Raw genomic sequence first — 19,477 nt, 5'->3', positions numbered from 1 at the left:
AAACTTTTGAAGGAAGGAGACTGAGTGTGTTTTTTGTATTGTGTTTTGTGTTGTCTTATGTGATATGCTTGTATGCTGCAACTAAATAAAGATGAACTGAACTGGCATTGTTTAGCGTGTTTCTGTCCTGTTGTGTGTTTGTACCTCTTGAGTGCGGCTCCTTCGTTCTCCGGCCGGTTCTCGTCTGAATCGCAGCAAAGATCCGGAGGTTTAAACTCCATCTTGCCTGCGGTGGGAATCTTGTATCTTCTCCACCACTCTCCAGCGATGTCCTTTATGGCCGGAGGCGACCCGTTCTGCAGGCTTTCCCTTGTCTCCACATGCACGGGGCCCCGCGGCCCCTCCAGACACACAGGGGCCTCGGTTGGCTCGGGACCCGGCACCAGTGGGTGGGGGCTCAGCGTGGGTGGCTGCGGTGATCCGGGAGAATGAAGGAGACACTCCGGGGCTCTTCTCGGAGGTTTGGAGTATTTGCAGTCAGACGGAGGCACGGAGTCACACTCGCGGTGGTGGAACGGGATCAGAGACGCACGTTTGGGGCCTTTCTCGGGTTTATCTGGCTTTTCGACTGACTTGTGTTTCTGGGTGGAGGACGGAGGGATGGAGCCGGTGGATGAGCTCATGCCGTTCATCTGCTGCTGCTTCAACCTACAGCATCAAACACACAGAAAGAGATCCAGACCTCAAACCACAACCGAGCTCACTGGGAAGGACACTGCATATAGTTCAAGAAAAGTCCAACTCTGAAATATCATTTTGAGTATACGGTTTAAGAAAGTTTTGATGATTTTGAGGTTCATGTTCTCAGAGATTCTCTTCATATGTGCTGAGATTTATTGCGGCTCGGGACTGAAGTGAGAGTAGCCGGTGATTTGGAGGGTTTTATATTAATAACATTCTGTTGAAATATTTGACTGAAGTGTTCATCTTTCTACCGAACCCAAAGATACTCAAAGGTCAAGCACACAAAACCTCTGTGGCCACAATCATGAGGTCATATTCATATGTGTCCCTGCAGCACAAAAGCAGTCATGAGTAACACAGGTATATTTGTAGCAATAGACAACAATACATTGTATGGATCAAAATTATACATTTCTCTTTTATGACAAAAATCATTAGGATATTAAGATCATGTTCCATGAAGATATTTTGTAAATTTCTTACCGTAAATATATCAAAACTTAATTTCTGATTAGTAATATGCATTGCTAAGAACTTCATTTGAACAACTTTAAAGGAGATTTTCTCAATATTTAGATTTTTTTGCTCCCTCAGATTCCAGATTTTCTAATAGTTGTATCTCAGCCAAATATTGTCCTATCATAACAAACCATACATCAATGGAAAGATTATTTATTCAGTTTTCAGATGTATAAATCTTAATTTAAAAATGACTGGTTTTGTGTTTTAGGGTCACATATTCATACAGGACCTGAATTGGGAATGAATAAGAAGCAGGATGTTTTCCTGATTGCTTATGATTGAAATGAATGATAAATTAATTGGCTCATACATTGAGAATCAAATGTTTTGACATATAAGAGTTCACTGTAATATAAAAACTCACAGCAAGTTTCAGAAATCAAAATTTCCTTGTTGGACTAAAAAGCGATTTCATTAAAAACCAAGCTTCGATTGAGGGATTGAGCCCGATTCATTTTTTCAAGCAAGTGAAGGGTGGTCATATGATTACTGACCGCATTGATTTATTGTGATTTGAGAGGCTTCTGAGGGATGGAGATGGAGAATGGATGAGTAGGCTCACCTGGAGCAGCCGCAGGGAACCGGATCACTCGGGCTGGAGAATCCCCACACGCTCTGAGAGCGACCGCTGCTGGATCACACAACACACCGGTTAGTGCATCACACACATATACACACACACAGCAGCAGCAGAGCTCACCTGAGCTGAAGAGGACTGACGTAGCATTCCCTCCAGGCCTCATGAAGCATCTGATTCATCAGCTTCCTCCCAGAAGGCTGTGGGCTGACGTTTGGAGCGTTAGATGCAGTTGCCTGATAGCCGCTGTCTCCTGCAGATCACACACACACTTCAATTACAGGCATCTGAAGAGCATGACATGGAGCAGATGTGGGTGTTTTCACAGCGATGCCGTAGAAGAACCAGTTCTGGTTCCCAAAGAACTTTTCAGTGAAAAATTCCCAAAAAAAAAATTTTTTTGAAGAAGAAAAACTGAAGCACATTTTAATAATCTAGAAAAACTTTTTCAATATAAAGAACTTTTTGTGCAATGCAAAGTCAAGTCACCTTTATTTCTATAGCGCTTTATAAAATACAGATTGATCAAAGCAGCTTTGCAGAAATAAAGAGGAAACTAACAGAATCAATGATGCAAACTTCACCAAATTTGATACAAACCCAAATTCTGCTGAGAAGCAGCTCTACAGAAGACAGCAGAGTTGTTGTTCAGACTGAGTCTGTTCAATGTTGATTCAGTTCAGTTCAGTAACAGTGTCAATGTTGCAAAAATACATCTGTTATGAACGTGAGTTACGTAATCAGATTACTCTTATTAAGTAATAAGCATTACTTTTTAATTTAGAAGGTCATGTCTTCTAAATTAAAGGGGGTGGTGATGGCGCAGTGGATAAGACACATGCCTTTGGTGTGAGAGACCCGGGTTCGAATCCACTGTGAGACACCAATGTGTCCCTGAGCAAGACACTTAACCCCTAGTTGCTCCAGAGGCGTGCGACCTCTGACATATATAGCAATTGTAAGTCGCTTTGGATAAAAGCGTCAGCTAAATGAATAAATGTAAATGTATGTCTGAGTTACTTTTTCAGATAATTAACTCCAGTTGCTGTGTTTCTGATGTACTGAGTGACAGCTCTGGTGTTGAGAGAAATCAGGAGTAAGTGCAGAGTGTTGTGTGTGAACATGATCTTACTGTAGTTCTAGACTAAATATCAACATGATCTTACTGTAGTTCTAGACTAAATATCAACATGATCTTACTGTAGTTCTAGACTAAATATCAACATGATCTTACTGTAGTTCTAGACTAAATATCTACATGATCTTACTGTAGTTCTAGACTAAATATCAACATGATCTTACTGTAGATCTAGACTAAATATCAACATGATCTTACTGTAGTTCTAGACTAAATATCTACAGGATCTTACTGTAGTTCTAGACTAAATATCTACATGATCTTACTGTAGTTCTAGACTAAATATCTACATGATCTTACTGTAGATCTAGACTAAATATCTACAGGATCTTACTGTAGTTCTAGACTAAATATCTACAGGATCTTACTGTAGTTCTAGACTAAATATCTACATGATCTTACTGTAGTTCTAGACTAAATATCTACAGGATCTTACTGTAGTTCTAGACTAAATATCTACATGATCTTACTGTAGTTCTAGACTAAATATCTACAGGATCTTACTGTAGATCTAGACTAAATATCTACAGGATCTTACTGTAGTTCTAGACTAAATATCTACAGGATCTTACTGTAGTTCTAGACTAAATATCTACAGGATCTTACTGTAGTTCTAGACTAAATATCTACATGATCTTACTGTAGTTCTAGACTAAATATCAACATGATCTTACTGTAGATCTAGACTAAATATCAACATGATCTTACTGTAGTTCTAGACTAAATATCTACAGGATCTTACTGTAGATCTAGACTAAATATCTACATGATCTTACTGTAGATCTAGACTAAATATCTACAGGATCTTACTGTAGTTCTAGACTAAATATCTACATGATCTTACTGTAGATCTAGACTAAATATCTACATGATCTTACTGTAGATCTAGACTAAATATCTACAGGATCTTACTGTAGTTCTAGACTAAATATCTACATGATCTTACTGTAGTTCTAGACTAAATATCAACATGATCTTACTGTAGATCTAGACTAAATATCAACATGATCTTACTGTAGTTCTAGACTAAATATCTACAGGATCTTACTGTAGTTCTAGACTAAATATCTACATGATCTTACTGTAGTTCTAGACTAAATATCAACATGATCTTACTGTAGTTCTAGACTAAATATCAACATGATCTTACTGTAGTTCTAGACTAAATATCAACATGATCTTACTGTAGCTCTAGACTAAATATCTACATGATCTTACTGTAGTTCTAGACTAAATATCTACATGATCTTACTGTAGTTCTAGACTAAATATCAACATGATCTTACTGTAGTTCTAGACTAAATATCTACATGATCTTACTGTAGTTCTAGACTAAATATCAACATGATCTTACTGTAGTTCTAGACTAAATATCAACATGATCTTACTGTAGCTCTAGACTAAATATCTACATGATCTTACTGTAGTTCTAGACTAAATATCAACATGATCTTACTGTAGTTCTAGACTAAATATCAACATGATCTTACTGTAGTTCTAGACTAAATATCAACATGATCTTACTGTAGTTCTAGACTAAATATCTACATGATCTTACTGTAGTTCTAGACTAAATATCAACATGATCTTACTGTAGCTCTAGACTAAATATCTACATGATCTTACTGTAGTTCTAGACTAAATATCTACATGATCTTACTGTAGTTCTAGACTAAATATCAACATGATCTTACTGTAGTTCTAGACTAAATATCTACATGATCTTACTGTAGTTCTAGACTAAATATCTACATGATCTTACTGTAGTTCTAGACTAAATATCAACATGATTTTACTGTACATGATCTTGGTATTTGATATCTACATGATCTTACTGTATTTGATTTACTTGGTATTTGATATCTACATGATCTTACTGTAGTTCTAGACTAAATGTCAACATGATCTTACTGTAGTTCTATACTAAATATCAACATGATCTTACTGTAGTTCTAGACTAAAAATCAACATGTATTTACTCATCTCACCTGCACTAAAACACATTCAGTGTTCCTCACAATCAATAAAAACAGTCAAATACAAACTCAGAATATTATACAAACCTGCAATAATTAAATATGCTAAATAAGACAAATATCATTTATGTATTTAATTTTAAAGACATTTTATTAACCAATGTCTTTGCTGCTGACCTTCGATGATCCAATTCAACCATAATAATAAGAAAAATGGCATTTGTGTTTCATTTGACCTATTTCTGAATAGTGTTGAACTTTTTTCTCCTGTGTCATATTCTTCATGTGATTAGTTTGAGCGGCGTCCTCTGCTGTACAGACCTGAATCTACATCTCCTTCAGTCTGAAGCGGATTCACTTCACTTTTGGTGTGAAAGAACTTTACATTTGTAAAAGAACTTTTAAACCCTGCGCAGATTTAAACAGTAACTCAAAAGTAACATAACACATTGCTTTCCATAAAAAGTAACTAAGTAACGTAATTAATTGCCTTTTTATTGAGTAATGCAATATTGTAATGCATTACTTTTCAAAGTAACTTTCCCCAATGCTGGTTATGAACAAATACCATTCAGCTATAAAGCAGAAGATGATAACAGTGTAATTTTTATGGCTCAATTCAGTAGACATTTTGTTCCCATCTGATGCTGTAAAATCAATGACATTAATGAATATTAATTGTCATATACCACAAAAGTTTCATGGATGTTAAAGGTTCTTGATGGAACCACAGATGCCAGTAAAGAAGCTGTATTTGTAAGAGTGTCCAGCGGCAGGAGTGTTACCTGAGCAGGGCTGTCCAGGTGAGGTGGGGGGGGTGAAGGGCAAGTCTCTGACCGACACCTGCGCAGGTGCGTCACTCTGAGCCACCAGCACTAAGGCTTCTGGGTAAACCATCCGCACGCCTCCTGAACACACACACACACACACACACACCAACCCAGGCTCAATGGAAATATGTGCCTCTAAATACATTTCTGCAACACCGTTATTATGTACCTTACTGCTCGTTTCGAGGCAGTTTCAAAGTGAAATGTCCGGTGAGTGGCACTAAAACATGCATTCAATACGTGACCCTGGCACATTTTTGTAACATTGATATAGGCACGTATTGCTGTGTTTTTATTACGTTGCTTCAGGTACGTCCTGTGATGTTCATAATTCAAATATCCAGGAGTGTCGTTTAAAGTTAATGCTCTATAGTTTTGGAAATATGCCCTGCACCAAACCCAACCCTATACCTACCCGATAGTGTTAATAAAAGCAAAACTGGTATAAAAGTGGATTTGTTGATGTAACCGTGCTGTTTGAACTTCCTTGTATGCAGGTGTTAACTGTTTCGTGGAACCTTAGTTTCACGGGATTCGTACCCGAGCTCTTCACCTCTGAAGTCGAACTCCATACTGCGTGAGCTACTGAACAAACCTACTGAATATTAAAACCCATAAATATGAAGCTGGATATCAGTTTTCAAATGTCGCGACATGTTAAAATTGTTTTGAATTCATAACATGATATTCCTCAAGTAACTGTGCGAACATTAGGCTTTACTAATCAAAACTGTGGACCTGCAAATCATACTTTGTGTGAAAAGGAATAAAAGTTGTCAAGAGTTTCACTGCCTCTAGTGTTTATTTCAACTGGAAACTGCAGCGATTCGCATGTATTGGTACATTTTGCAGAAATGTATTAAGAGACACATATTTCCAATGAGTTTGATGACGACACTTGTGTTGTTATGAAGTGCTGACCTATGATGACCTCGAGTGCGGCGTAACTGTGAGGGTCAACGGTCAGGTCACTGTCTTCGCAGTCCGTCTCTCTGTGTTTCAGCACCACGGGGTAGAAATGACTCCAGTCCTCCATGAGTTTCATCACTGCAGGGTCACTCATCTTAAACACCTGGCCCGTCAGTGTCCCACACAGACCGTACGGACTCAGGACCACTGCACACACACACACACGTTTGTTTTTGTGAATTGTAGGGACTCTTCATAGGTGTAATGGTGTTTATACTGTACAAACCATATTATCTATCGCCCTACACCTAAACCTACCCCTTACAGAAAACTTTCTGCATTTTTACTATATCAAAAAAACTCATTCTGTATGATGTATAAGCCTTTTGAAAAATGGGGACATGAGGAAATGTCCTCATAAATCACCTTCTCCTTGTAATACCTATGCCATACCCATGTCATTATACACATTTGTGTCCCCATATGTCACACACACACACACACACACACAGACATGTTGTGTTTCCATGTTTTATGGGGACTCTTCATAGGCGTAATGGTTTTTATACTGTACAAACTGTATATTCTGTTGCCCTACACCTAAACCTACCCCTTACAGGAACCTTTATGTATTTTTAGATTTTCAAAAAACTTAATTCTGTATGATTTGTAAGCTTGTTTCCTCATGGGGACCAAAAAAATGTCCCCAACATTTGGTCCCCATAACATGATAAATGCAGGTACACACACACACACACACACACACAGATGCTCATCATCATGTGTGATGGGGGTTCGTGCACAGTGAAGGCAGTGAGGATGATGGGACGCACCCTGCAGTGAGCGGCTCCGAGCGAGACACATGTGCTCCTCCGTCACGCGATGCAACGGCTGATGCTGCGAAACCTCCACGCTGGTGCACACACTGCTGTCGCCATGCAGGAAGAACGAGAAGCAGCACGACAGGTGCTCACTGCACACACACAGAGAGAGTTAAACAGACTGAAGCGTGTGAAACTGTCACTCCACATGTGCGTGTGTTCATCACAGCCTGCAGAGGGTGACAGTTTACTATAAACGAGTCTAGCCCCCAAAATTACTGTTATAAACATGAGCCACGTAGGAGGTGTTGCTACAGTTTATAGCAATATCTTCAGTATTTCTCAGAGGTCGGGTTTCAAGTATAATTCCTTTGAAGTAATGGTGCTTCATACAACATTATGCAAAGAAACAAGTGTAAACAAGTGTAAAGCTGATATAAAGCCACCCAGCTTTATATCAAGCCGATGTAAAGCTGCTTTGACACAATTTGCATTGTTAAAAGTGCTATACAAATAATATTGACTTGACTTGATTAATCCCCTGTGATGTTTGTACTGGCTACTGTTTACAGGCCACCAGGGCACCACACAGACTTTATTAAAGAATTTGCTGATTTTCTATCAGAGTTAGTGCTGTCTGCAGATAAAGTTTTAATTGTTGGTGATTTTAGTATCCATTTTGACAATGAAAAAGATGTATTGGGATCAGCATTCAAAGACATTCTGAACTCTATCAGGGTTAGACAACACGTGTCAGGACCTACTCATTGTCTAAATCATACTCTAGATTTAATACTGTCACATGGAACTGATGTTAATGGTGTTGGAATTCTGCAGCAAAGTGATGATATCTCAGATCATTATCTAGTCTTGTGTAAATTCCATATAGCTAATACTGTAAATTCTACTCCTTGTTACAAATATGGTACAACAATCACTTCTACCACAAAAGACTGCTTTTTAAAAAATCTTCCTGACTTATCTTCCTCAGCATATCCAACAGCGCAGAAAAAAACTTGATGATGTAACAGAAACTATGGACTCTCTATTTTCTAGCACTTTAGATACGGTTGCTCCTTTACGCTTAAGGAAGATTAAGGAAAAGAGTCCAACACCGTGGTATAATGAACACACTCGGGCCGTAAAGAGAGCAGCCTGGAAAATGGAGCGCAGATGGAGGAAAACAAAACTGGAGGTATTTTGTGTTGCATGCGAGAAAGTACTTTCTCTTACAGAAAAGCCTTAAAAACTGCTAGATCTGATTACTTTTCATCTCTTTTAGAAGAAAACAAACATAACCCCAGGTATTTATTCAATACAGTGGCTTAATTAAAATATATATATAACATCAGCAGGTGCAGAGATTTCCCAACAGCACAATTGTAATGACTTTATGAACTACTTTACTTCCAAGATCGAAACTATTAGAGATAAAATTGTAACCATGCAGCCGTCAGCTACAGTATTGCATCAGATAGTGCACTATAGATCCCCTGAGGAACAATTCCACTCATTCTCTACTATAGGAGAGGAAGAATTGTATAAACTTGTTCAATTATCTAAACCAACATGTATGTTAGACCCTATTCCATCTAAACTACTAAAAGAGCTGCTTCCAGAAGTCATAGATCCTCTTTTGGCTATTATTAATTCATCATTGTCATTAGGATATGTCCCAAAAACCTTCAAACTGGTTGTTATTAAGCCTCTCATTAAAAAAAAAAAAAAAACAACTTGACCAAAATAATTAATTAATTACAGACCGATCTCGAATCTCCCTGTTCTGTCAAAGATACTAGAAAAGGTAGTATCCTCACAATTATATTCCTTCTTAGAGAAAAATGATATATGTGAGGATTTCCAGTCAGGTTTTATACCATATCACAGTACTGAGACTGCTCTCATTAGAGTTACAAACGACCTGCTTTTATCATCTGATCGTGGTTGTATCTCTCTATTAGTGCTACTGGATCTTAATGCTGCGTTCGACACTATCGACCACAACATTCTTTTAAATAGACTAGAAAATTATGTTGGCATTAGAGAAAGAGCATTAGCATGGTTCAAATCGTACTTATCTGACCGCCATCAATTCGTGGCAGTAAATGAAGAGGTATCATATCGATCACAAGTGCAGTATGGAGTACCTCAAGGTTCAGTACTAGGGCCTTTACTTTTTACACTTTACATGTTACCCTTGGGAGATATCATCAGGAAACACGGGGTTAGCTTTCACTGTTATGCTGATGATACCCAGCTCTATATTTCTTTGTGGCCCTACGAAACATATCAATTTGCAAAACTAACGGAATGCGTAACTGATATAAAAAAACTGGATGACAAGTAATTTCTTACTGTTAAATTCTGAAAAACAGAGGTGTTAATTATCAGACATAAATAATAACCTAGATCACTGTCTAATACTTGATGGCTGCTCTGTAAATTCTTCGTCATCAGTTAGGATCCTAGGTGTGCTATTTGATAGCAATCTTTCCTTCGAAAGCCAAGTTACTAGCATTTGTAAAACCGCATTTTTCCATCTTAAAAATATAATTAAATTACTACCTATGCTCTCAATTGCAAATGCAGAAACGTTAATTCATGCGTTCATGACCTCAAGGTTAAATTATTGTAATGCTTTATTGGGTGGTTACTCTGCACGTTTAATAAACAAACTCCAGCTGGTTCAAAATGCAGCAGCTAGAGTTCCAAAACCATCACTGTCACGGTGCACACAGCAGGGAGGAACAAGGAACACGCAGACGAGGATGTAACTCAAAATATAGTCTTTACTGAAGACTAAAGACAAGACATGGCAGGACAAGGCAAGGCTTACAAACAGGAAACACCGTGGGTAACGAGTAGACCAAACGACATACCACAACACAGACAAGACTTAAATATCAGGGATAATCAGACGAACACGGCTGGAACAGAATAAACTACTAATGACATCAAACGAGGACAGGAAACAAACCAAATATGGGCATGGAAACACAGGGAGCACGTGGAAACACAAGACACACACAACAGAGGTCTGACATAACTCCCCCCTCTCAAAAGGCTCGTCCCGAGCCTAAACAGTTCCATCAGGCAGGGGGGGTGGGCGCTCTGGAGGCCCCTCAGGAAAGACACAGATACATACACCGGACGGGGCCTCCAGCGCAGAACAGACAGCCGAAGGCCGAGGTGGTCTTCGTGGCCGTGGCCTCATTCCTCAGTCCGGCCACTCCAGCCGGAACCCTTCTACCCCCCCAAAAAAAAATTCCAAGGGGCAGCTCGGGGGTATCAGGAGCCCTCCGGCTAAACACACTGAAAAAATGTTAAAAAGACCTTGGTCACTGTCTGGTCAATACGGCGGCCAAACTTGACCCCGCCGTTCGCGGGAGATCACCGTCCGCATGATACCCCGCTAACGGCGGGGTCGGTGAGCCGCGAACGGCGGCGTGATCTCCCGCGAACAGCGGGGACGGTGAGCCGGCGGGCATTGAGTCAGCGGCGATGCGGTGGGCTTGACTCCCGCGAACGGCGGCATGACTTGGGGGGGGGGGGGCGCGGATGGTGGGTGGGCTTTCCCCACGGACCGCGGCGTAACTCCCGCGAACGGCGAGCAAAACTCAGAAACAACAAAACACTAGAAAAACTGCACAAAACAAAACGACGTGAAGGGACGACGCTTACTGTATGGTCTGGTCTTCTGTCACGGTGCACACAGCAGGGAGGAACAAGGAACACGCAGACGAGGATGTAACTCAAAATATAGTCTTTACTGAAGACTAAAGACAAGACATGGCAGGACAAGGCAAGGCTTACAAACAGGAAACACCGTGGGTAACGAGTAGACCAGACGACATATCACAACACAGACAGGACTTAAATATCAGGGATAATCAGACGAACACGGCTGGAACAGAATAAACTAGTAATGACATCAAATGAGGAGAGGAAACAAACCAAATATGGGCATGGAAACACAGGGAGCACGTGGAAACACAAGACACACACAACAGAGGTCTGACAATCACTTTCAAGATGTATTATTTCTAAAATGTATTATTCCCGGAGTAAGTATGCTAAAGTGTACTAAACCACTCATCTGGCGCGGCGTCTGCTGCTGTGAAAGTGTCTCCTCTGAGGAGTTTGTTGTGAGGTATTCATAATCAATGATGATTGGAGTTTTTCTGCGGCAGCAACACAATCGTGCAGAAAGGCTTGCTGATGAAGACGCTCACCTGCTGCTGAGGGGTTTCTCCTCCATCCTGTACGGTTTGACAAACCACTTCCCAATGCGGACAAAATCTTTATCCATCAAACATCTGTAAATTAAAAACAAGTCATTCCAGGTTTATAAATAAAAAGAACAGCAATGCATCAATGAATTAAACAACAGAAACGCGTGTGCACATACTGTACTGAATACTGTATCTCCTCACAAATGCTTCATTATGAGCAAAACCAGCAAGAGGATGAAGAAATTATGGACATTATGAGCAAATTAATGGAGCTAGTATTATGTATAATGTGTGTGTGTGTAGTAGTAGTAGTAGGAATATGTGTATAATATGAATGTAAGTGTACAGTGTGACAACGTACAGTATGAGCATGTACAGTATGAATGTGTGTATAGTGTGAATGTGTGTACAGTATATGTGTACAGTATGAGCATGTACAGTATGAACGTGTACCTTTCCAGCAGATTGTGAATGGCCTTGAAAAGCAGCGTCCGGCACTCATACGACAGGCCACATTCCCACAATCCCTCCTCCACCACTGCAAAACAATCCCACAACACAGCAGTTCATCACCACTACATTCTAATGAACTGACAAATTACAGCCCCATTTCAAATCTTCCGTTTGTGTCTAAAATTTTAGAAAAAGTTGTGTCTGCTCAATTGTGCTCCTTCTTGCAAAAAAAATATCTCTATGAAGAATTTCAGTCAGGTTTCAGGCCTCACCATAGTACAGAAACTGCTCTTGTTAAAATTACAAATGACGACCAAGGCTGCATCTCATTGCTAGTATTACTTGATCTTAGTGCTGCGTTCGACAGTATAGACCATGATATACTCATAGATCGATTACAAAACTATACTGGTATTCAAGGGCAGGCTTTAAGATGGTTTAGATCCTACCTGTCCGATCGCTACCACTTTGTTCATTTAAATGGGGAGTCATCTCAATTATCACCAGTAAAGTATGGAGTACCACAAGGATCTGTCCTAGGTCCTCTGCTATTTTCAATATACATGTTGCCTCTTGGTAATATTATTAGAAAATACGGGATTAGTTTTCATTGTTATGCTGATGATACTCAACTATATATCTCAACAAGACCAGATGAAACTTCTAAACTAAGCTAATAGATTGTGTATAAAATGTAAGATTGGATGACCAATAACTTCCTCCTATTAAATTCAGATAAGACAGAGATATTACTTATTGGACCAAAAAACAGTAAACAGAATCTCTTGGATTACAATTTGCAACTAGATGGATGCACTGTTACGTCCTCTAAAGTCAAAAATCTGGGTGTTATATTAGACAGCAACTTGTCCTTTGAAAATCATATTTCCCATGTTACAAAAACAGCATTATTCCATCTAAAGCCCTATTCGCACGGGATTAGTATTATCTGGTGACCTCCAGTCATTTGTAATAATTGCAGAGGTTGTCTGTGATCTTAATCCTGTGCGAATCGGCCATGTCTGTAATTTGTAAAGTAAAAATTCCCCCGCAAATGACCTACCATATTTCGCCGAACACCGAGGTCCTGTGATAATATTAGTCCCGTGCGAATCGGCATCTCTGTGATTTGGCCAGAATTTGGTGGGTCGTATATAATTTTTCAAGGTTTTTGTTTCCTGTGCGCCTTTTTATCCATTTTTCGCAAAGAATGGAGCTGCGTTTGAGTGTTTGATAGTATTTTGGGTGCTGTCATATCGCTACACCATACAATTTGCAGAAAGAGAAAGCTGAAAAGGTTTAATGCGTTACAAATAAATCAAGCATAAAGCTTGAGATATTATTTTAACCTGGTGAAATGTAAATGACACGGGGCACAAAACTATATTAGTTTCTTTCTTTTTTTATCCATCTGGACCATAGAACGGGACTCTCAAAGTCTTGACATCCGGGTTTCCGGAGATAAATCAGTAATTTCCAGTAAAATCACAGGCTTCGCTTATCCCGTGCGAATGCACCACACGAAATTCAGACGTGGGGGGGTAATTTCAAAATCACACATGGTCCCCAGATAATACTAATCCCGTGCGAATAGGGCTTTAGAAACATTGCCAAGCTTCGAAACATGCTACCTGTTTCTGATGCAGAAAAGCTAGTTCATGCATTCATGACCTCTAGACTGGACTATTGTAATGCACTGCTAGCTGGTTGTCCTGCATCTTCAATAAACAAGCTACAGATAGTCCAAAATGCAGCGGCTAGAGTTCTTACCAGGTCAAGAAAATATGATCATATTACCCCAATTTACAGTCTCTGCACTGCCTACCTATTAAGTTCTGCATCAGTTACAAAATATTATTACTTGCCTATAAGGCCCTAAATGGTTTAGCTCCTGCGTACCTAACTCGTCTTCTACCACGCTACAATCCAACCCACTCCCTAAGGTCGCAAAACTCTGGACTTTTGGTAGTACCTAGGACAGCAAAGTCCTCTGAAGGAGGTAGAGCTTTTTCACATTTGGCTCCCAAACTCTGGAATAGCCTTCCTGATAATGTTCGGGGTTCAGACACACTCTCTCTGTTTAAATCTAGATTAAAGACACATCTCTTTAGCCAAGCATTCACATAATGCATCTTATAATCTTGTACTGCAGTTATATCTGATCAAATGTACATTATTATTATTCTTTAGCTTGGGTTGAACAAATCATTTTTGCTTAGATGGAACAGCAGCTACGCTAATTATGTCTCCATTTGTTTCTCTGTTGATTAACATCCCGTGGTAACTAGTAATTACAGAAGCTTCAGTCTGGATCCAACCCTTAAATGATCTGAGATGACCAAACACCTGAGAAAAGATGATGCCAACCCCTCAGAGGACCTCAGAGGATGCCAACGCTCAGACAACATAGAATTACCAAATGTTGCCATAAGTTAAATATATTAAGGTTCTGCAATATATAAATCTATTGTGAAAACTTCATTTCCTGTAGAGCTGCTTTGCAACGATTTGTATCGTAAACAAATAAACTTGAACACAAACACAAACACACACACACATATACACATTAGATAAATATCTAAATAAAAATAAAACGATTGTTCTTAAACTTTATACAAACATTTCAAGAACTGTTAAACAGTCTGATGACCATAGGGATAAAGGATCTTCTGAACCTCTCGGTTCTACCGCGCAGTGAGATAAATCGTCCACTGCACCTGCTCCTCTGACTAATCAAGATGTTGTAGAGAGGATGTTTAGCGTTGTCCAGTATTGCCTTCGGTTTTCTCCTCATACATCTCTCCACTACCCATCCCACACAGTCCAAGCTCCTGCCAAGCACACAGCTGGCTTTTTCAACCAGTTTGTCCAACCGCATGTTATTTCTGTCCATCATGTTGCCTCCCTAACAGACTGCAGCATAAAAGAGAACACTCGCTACAGTTGACTGGTAGAACATTATCAGCATTTCACCGCAGACACCAAAGGACCTGAGCCTCCTAAGGCAGAAGAGGCGGCTTTGCCCTTTTTTGTAAAGGGCATCCGTATTTAGGGACCAGTCCAATTTATAATCCAGGTACACACCCAGATACTTGTAGGACTGTACCACCTCAATGTCCTCACCCCGTATACAAACAGGCTGTAGATGTATTTTATATCTGCGAAAATTCAAGACCAACTCCTTAGTCTTCGTGGTGTTCAGAAGAACTTACACTTACATTTCACTGCTGGTTATACTCTGTATAATTATGTATGTGACGAATAAAAACAAATCTTGAATCTTGAAATCTTGAAGAAGACAGTTCTCATTACTCCAGTCACTGAAGGCATTTCCCTAATATCCCTTATACATGCCACAATTACTGTATCATCAGAATATTTCTGTATATGGCAGGAATCCGAGTTGTATTTAAAATCTGATGTAAATAGAGTGAACAAGAATGGGGCTAAAACAATCCCCTGTGGTGCCCCAACACTGCTCAGCACTGTATCAGAAACACAGTTCGTCAATCCGACAAATTGTGGCCGTCCTGTCAGATAGTCAGATATCCAGTTCATAAACAAAGGATTCACCCCCATGCACTCAAGTTTATCTTTCAGGATGGATGGCCAGATAGTATTAAATGCACTTGAAAAGTCAAAATACATGATCCTCACATAACAGCCTCTCGCTCCTCCGAGTAGGAATAGGCCCAATGCAGCATGTACAAGACCATATCTTCACTCCAATACGTTCCTGATAAGCGAACTGAAGGGAATCCTGTGCAAATGCAGTCACTGATCTTAAGGAGCGTAGAAATAGATGCTCCATGGTTTTCATAATATGCGTGGTGAGCAAAACCGGTCTGAAATCCTTAATTTCTTTTGGGCGTGTTGATTTAGGTACAGGCACCATACATGTCATTTTGCACAAAATTGGCACCTTCCCTGTCCGTAGGCTTAGATTGAAAATCCTCTGCAGAGGATAAGCCAATTGTGCTGCACATGCCTTCAGTACTCTCTGACACACGGCATCTGGGCCCACTGCTTTCCCTGCGTGCATCCTTCCAAGCTCTGACCTCACCTCTTCTACTGTAAAAGTCAGGGAAGAATAAGAAGAGGGGGAGCCAGGCTCGTAGAAAGTTGTTGGAGAATGGCAGGAGGAGGGGGAGGCAGGTGGGGAGCCCGGTTTGTAGAAAGATGATGGAGGGGGGAGGAGGAGGGAGATGAGGAGAGTGGGCAAGGTTTGTAGGAAGTTGCCCCAACATTACAAGCAGCAGATGAACCGCAGAGTAAATAAGCAGTATATGATTGAATAACAGAGAGGCTTATAGCTGCTGTAGAAAGAGAGTGACTACAAGGAGTAGTAATAGATCCATTTGAGGCTGGACAGCCACCGGCAGCTCCATCAAACCTGCTGTAAAACAGGTTAAACTCATTGGCCCTGTCCACATAACCCTCTATTTATCTGGCTGTTCTTCTTATAGCCAGTGATATTTCTCATGCCTCTCCACAGTTCTTTGATGTTTTCTTGCTGCAACTTCCTTTCGACTTTCTTTTTATAGTCTACTTTGGCCTGTTTTAAACTCCTCTTCAGTTCATGTTGAACATAATTGATCTTCTCCCTGTCACATTCTCTGAATGCCTGCTTAGACTCAATGTCTAATGACAGAGAGCACACACAGGGTGTGTTAGCGTGTGTTGCTCATCTGTCATCGCATCTCATCTCACGAGCATTTAGATGCCTCATCAGCAGCCGCAGCCCTCAATGTCTGTTCTGAAGGGCCCATGAGGCCCCTGAACGGCATGTCAGATGCCCATATTCATACAAAATAAGAGAAAACTTCCAGCTGAAAGACAGCCAAACAGGGCCAAACACACGGTAACATCAGATACTAAACACCTAATCAAAGCAGCATCTGCTAATGCAGGGGTTCTCAGCTCTGGCCCTCGAGGTCCATATTCCTGCAGAGTTCAGCTCCAGCCGTGATCAAACTTACCTGACAGCAGCTTTCTAGTGATCCTGAGGACCTTGATCAGAGTTGAGGACCCCTGTGCTAATAAATGAATGAATGTCACTTTTCTGAGATGCTCTGGAGATGATTTTAGCAGCTGGTCTAGAGCTGATTCTGAGTGGATACAGGGGAGAGCAGGGACGTTTTTAGGCAACCTTAAACAAAATTTGTGATATGACCACAAATATATGAAGAGTTATACATTTTACTAACCCTGTGATGGAAAAAGGCCCATTGGATAATTGGTAACTACTTTTATGTTAAAAAAAAACTATTTTGCTGTTCAAAGTTTTTTTTTTTTATGTTTAAGGACTTTTTGTGTCTGAACAATTACAGACAAATCAGCAGCTCAGCACTTATGATTATAAAGCATTACTTTACTATAATTTTACATTATATTTCATTAATTTTAGACCAAACATTTTATTTTGTTCTGAATTTTAAATAGGCCTTGTTTATGCAAATTGGCCATTGATGTTTTTATGAAATTGTATTTCCCAGCAACATTTATAAGTGGGGTGTTAAGTAGTATAAGCCCAGTTCTGTAAGCTCAGTCGCAGTCCATTTAGTTAGTTAGTTAGTTAATTCTTCAATATCATTTTTATTTTGTTCTGAAATTTTGAAATAATTTAAAACATTTCTTCAAAGACTTTTGGTCTCAATATATCTATTGCTTTATATTTTGAAAACTTTATTCTCCGAAGCGTGCTTGCACTATATTTTTTAAAAATATATGGCACTTGTTTTGATGTTTAATGCAATGACATATGTACATTTAAATTTGGCACTTTAAGGGTCCAAATACTTTCTGAGGCTGTAGTAAAAAATTTTGATCATCTAACTCTTAACCAGTAGGTGTTAAATTAAATTTCATTGGCATGTTACAGCATTTCTAGAGAAATGTGTTGAAAAGCATCTGCTCATGTGTGAAGACGAGACAAACTGGAACAAAGGAAGAGCAAGAAAAAAGCTAAACAACAGTATGTGAAAGCTTTCAAATCAGTGGAAAGGAACACGGTGGAGCTTGAGACATGAATGTTTAGAGCAGTTTATCTGAAAGCAGCACTGACCACAGGCGACGGACTGACCAGTAGGTGACGCTGTCACACACCTGAATATCAGTCAATCATATCACTGCAAACATACAGCCACTGTGAAAAATATCAAAAAGCTTTTAATACATGCTGGTGAAGCTCTGAGAAATAAGATTATTTTTGATAAACTGATCTAATCAAGTGGAAGTGAAGCCCCCAACTTCAACTCACCATGAGGCAAAGCATCAGAGAATAAAAAGGAGTTTGTTTGTGTAGGCCATTCTAAGCGAAAGTTAGAAGCTGATAGATGCATAAAGCACTGAGCTGAGGTTTGGAGAATCTCTATCCAGCAGACGCTCAATGACAGGAGAACAGACGCCAGCGGCTCTCCATCATCTCCTGCGCTGCTGATGCTTCACAGCAGACTGAATGAAATTTCCTTACTCGCCAGAATTTTCTCGTAACCATGGCAACACAGCCGAAGAACACACTCACACACTCGCGTACACACACAGTCTGTCACTCTGTACTGGTTTGAATGGAGACAGACAGACGGACGAGCAGTATTGAATGAAGATCTGACAGTCTGTACCTGTAGCTCACACACACACACACACACACACACATGCACGTGATGAGATCTACACGCTACATGTGGATCATGTGATACAATAGATTGTATTTACACTATGTAGAAACACTATGTATTTTCTTTGCAATAAGTGTAAATAGTAGCTAGTTAGATATGCAATAGTGTAAATAGTGCAAATAGTGGCAGATATCTGCACTTTAGTACTGTAGTACATTATAAAACAGTATGCAATAAATGGATGCTGTCTTAATGGGACAATAAAGCACTGCCTCCCTACACCTAACCCTAAACCTGCCTGTAAGGCACTTAATTTACACTTTTTGAATATATATATAATTTTTATTGAAAATAAAATCTTTATGATCCGATATGTGATGGGAAAAGGGAGAAGAACAAGTTTGGCAAAAGGTGGATTCAAACTCAGGTCGATCGCGTCAAAAGTTACGACTGATCGCCTTGCGTCTTGTGCCTCTGTTTCTACTGCGAATCGTGTGTCTTATGTAATGCTGTCTATCCCATCAGACACTGGTGGCCGGAGTTACTATAAATAGTCTCTGCCAACAAGATGGGCTATTCGCACTCAGTGTAAAAAGAAACTAATATTAACATTTCTGATTATTTAAATGATCAGCCCTCAGGGGCCTCTTCAAAATGCTACGCCTCTGTGTGCATCTGCTCTCTTTCTGCCGTCTGACACCATGCACTGGCATTCATA

General features: G+C 39.8%; 1 protein-coding gene across 1 annotated transcript in view; it reads right to left on the bottom strand.

The window, feature by feature from the left end:
- The window catches only part of LOC306869533 (mediator of RNA polymerase II transcription subunit 13-like), a gene marked incomplete at its 5' end in the record, with an annotated part of 102,165 nt that overhangs the window by 57,921 nt on the left and 24,767 nt on the right, over positions 1 to 19,477 (bottom strand). The window contains 8 exon segments of the mRNA XM_079416286.1: positions 145 to 648; positions 1,769 to 1,837; positions 1,907 to 2,036; positions 5,683 to 5,805; positions 6,649 to 6,843; positions 7,470 to 7,609; positions 11,690 to 11,773; positions 12,143 to 12,227. Of these exon segments, the coding sequence (XP_079272412.1) occupies positions 145 to 648; positions 1,769 to 1,837; positions 1,907 to 2,036; positions 5,683 to 5,805; positions 6,649 to 6,843; positions 7,470 to 7,609; positions 11,690 to 11,773; positions 12,143 to 12,227 (1,330 nt within the window).

Source organism: Barbus barbus (assembly GCF_936440315.1).
Source record: "Barbus barbus genome assembly, chromosome: 5".
NCBI lineage: Eukaryota > Metazoa > Chordata > Actinopteri > Cypriniformes > Cyprinidae > Barbus > Barbus barbus.
The sequence above is the reverse complement of the archived record's forward strand: the minus strand, read 5'-3'. Positions and strand labels throughout refer to the sequence as shown.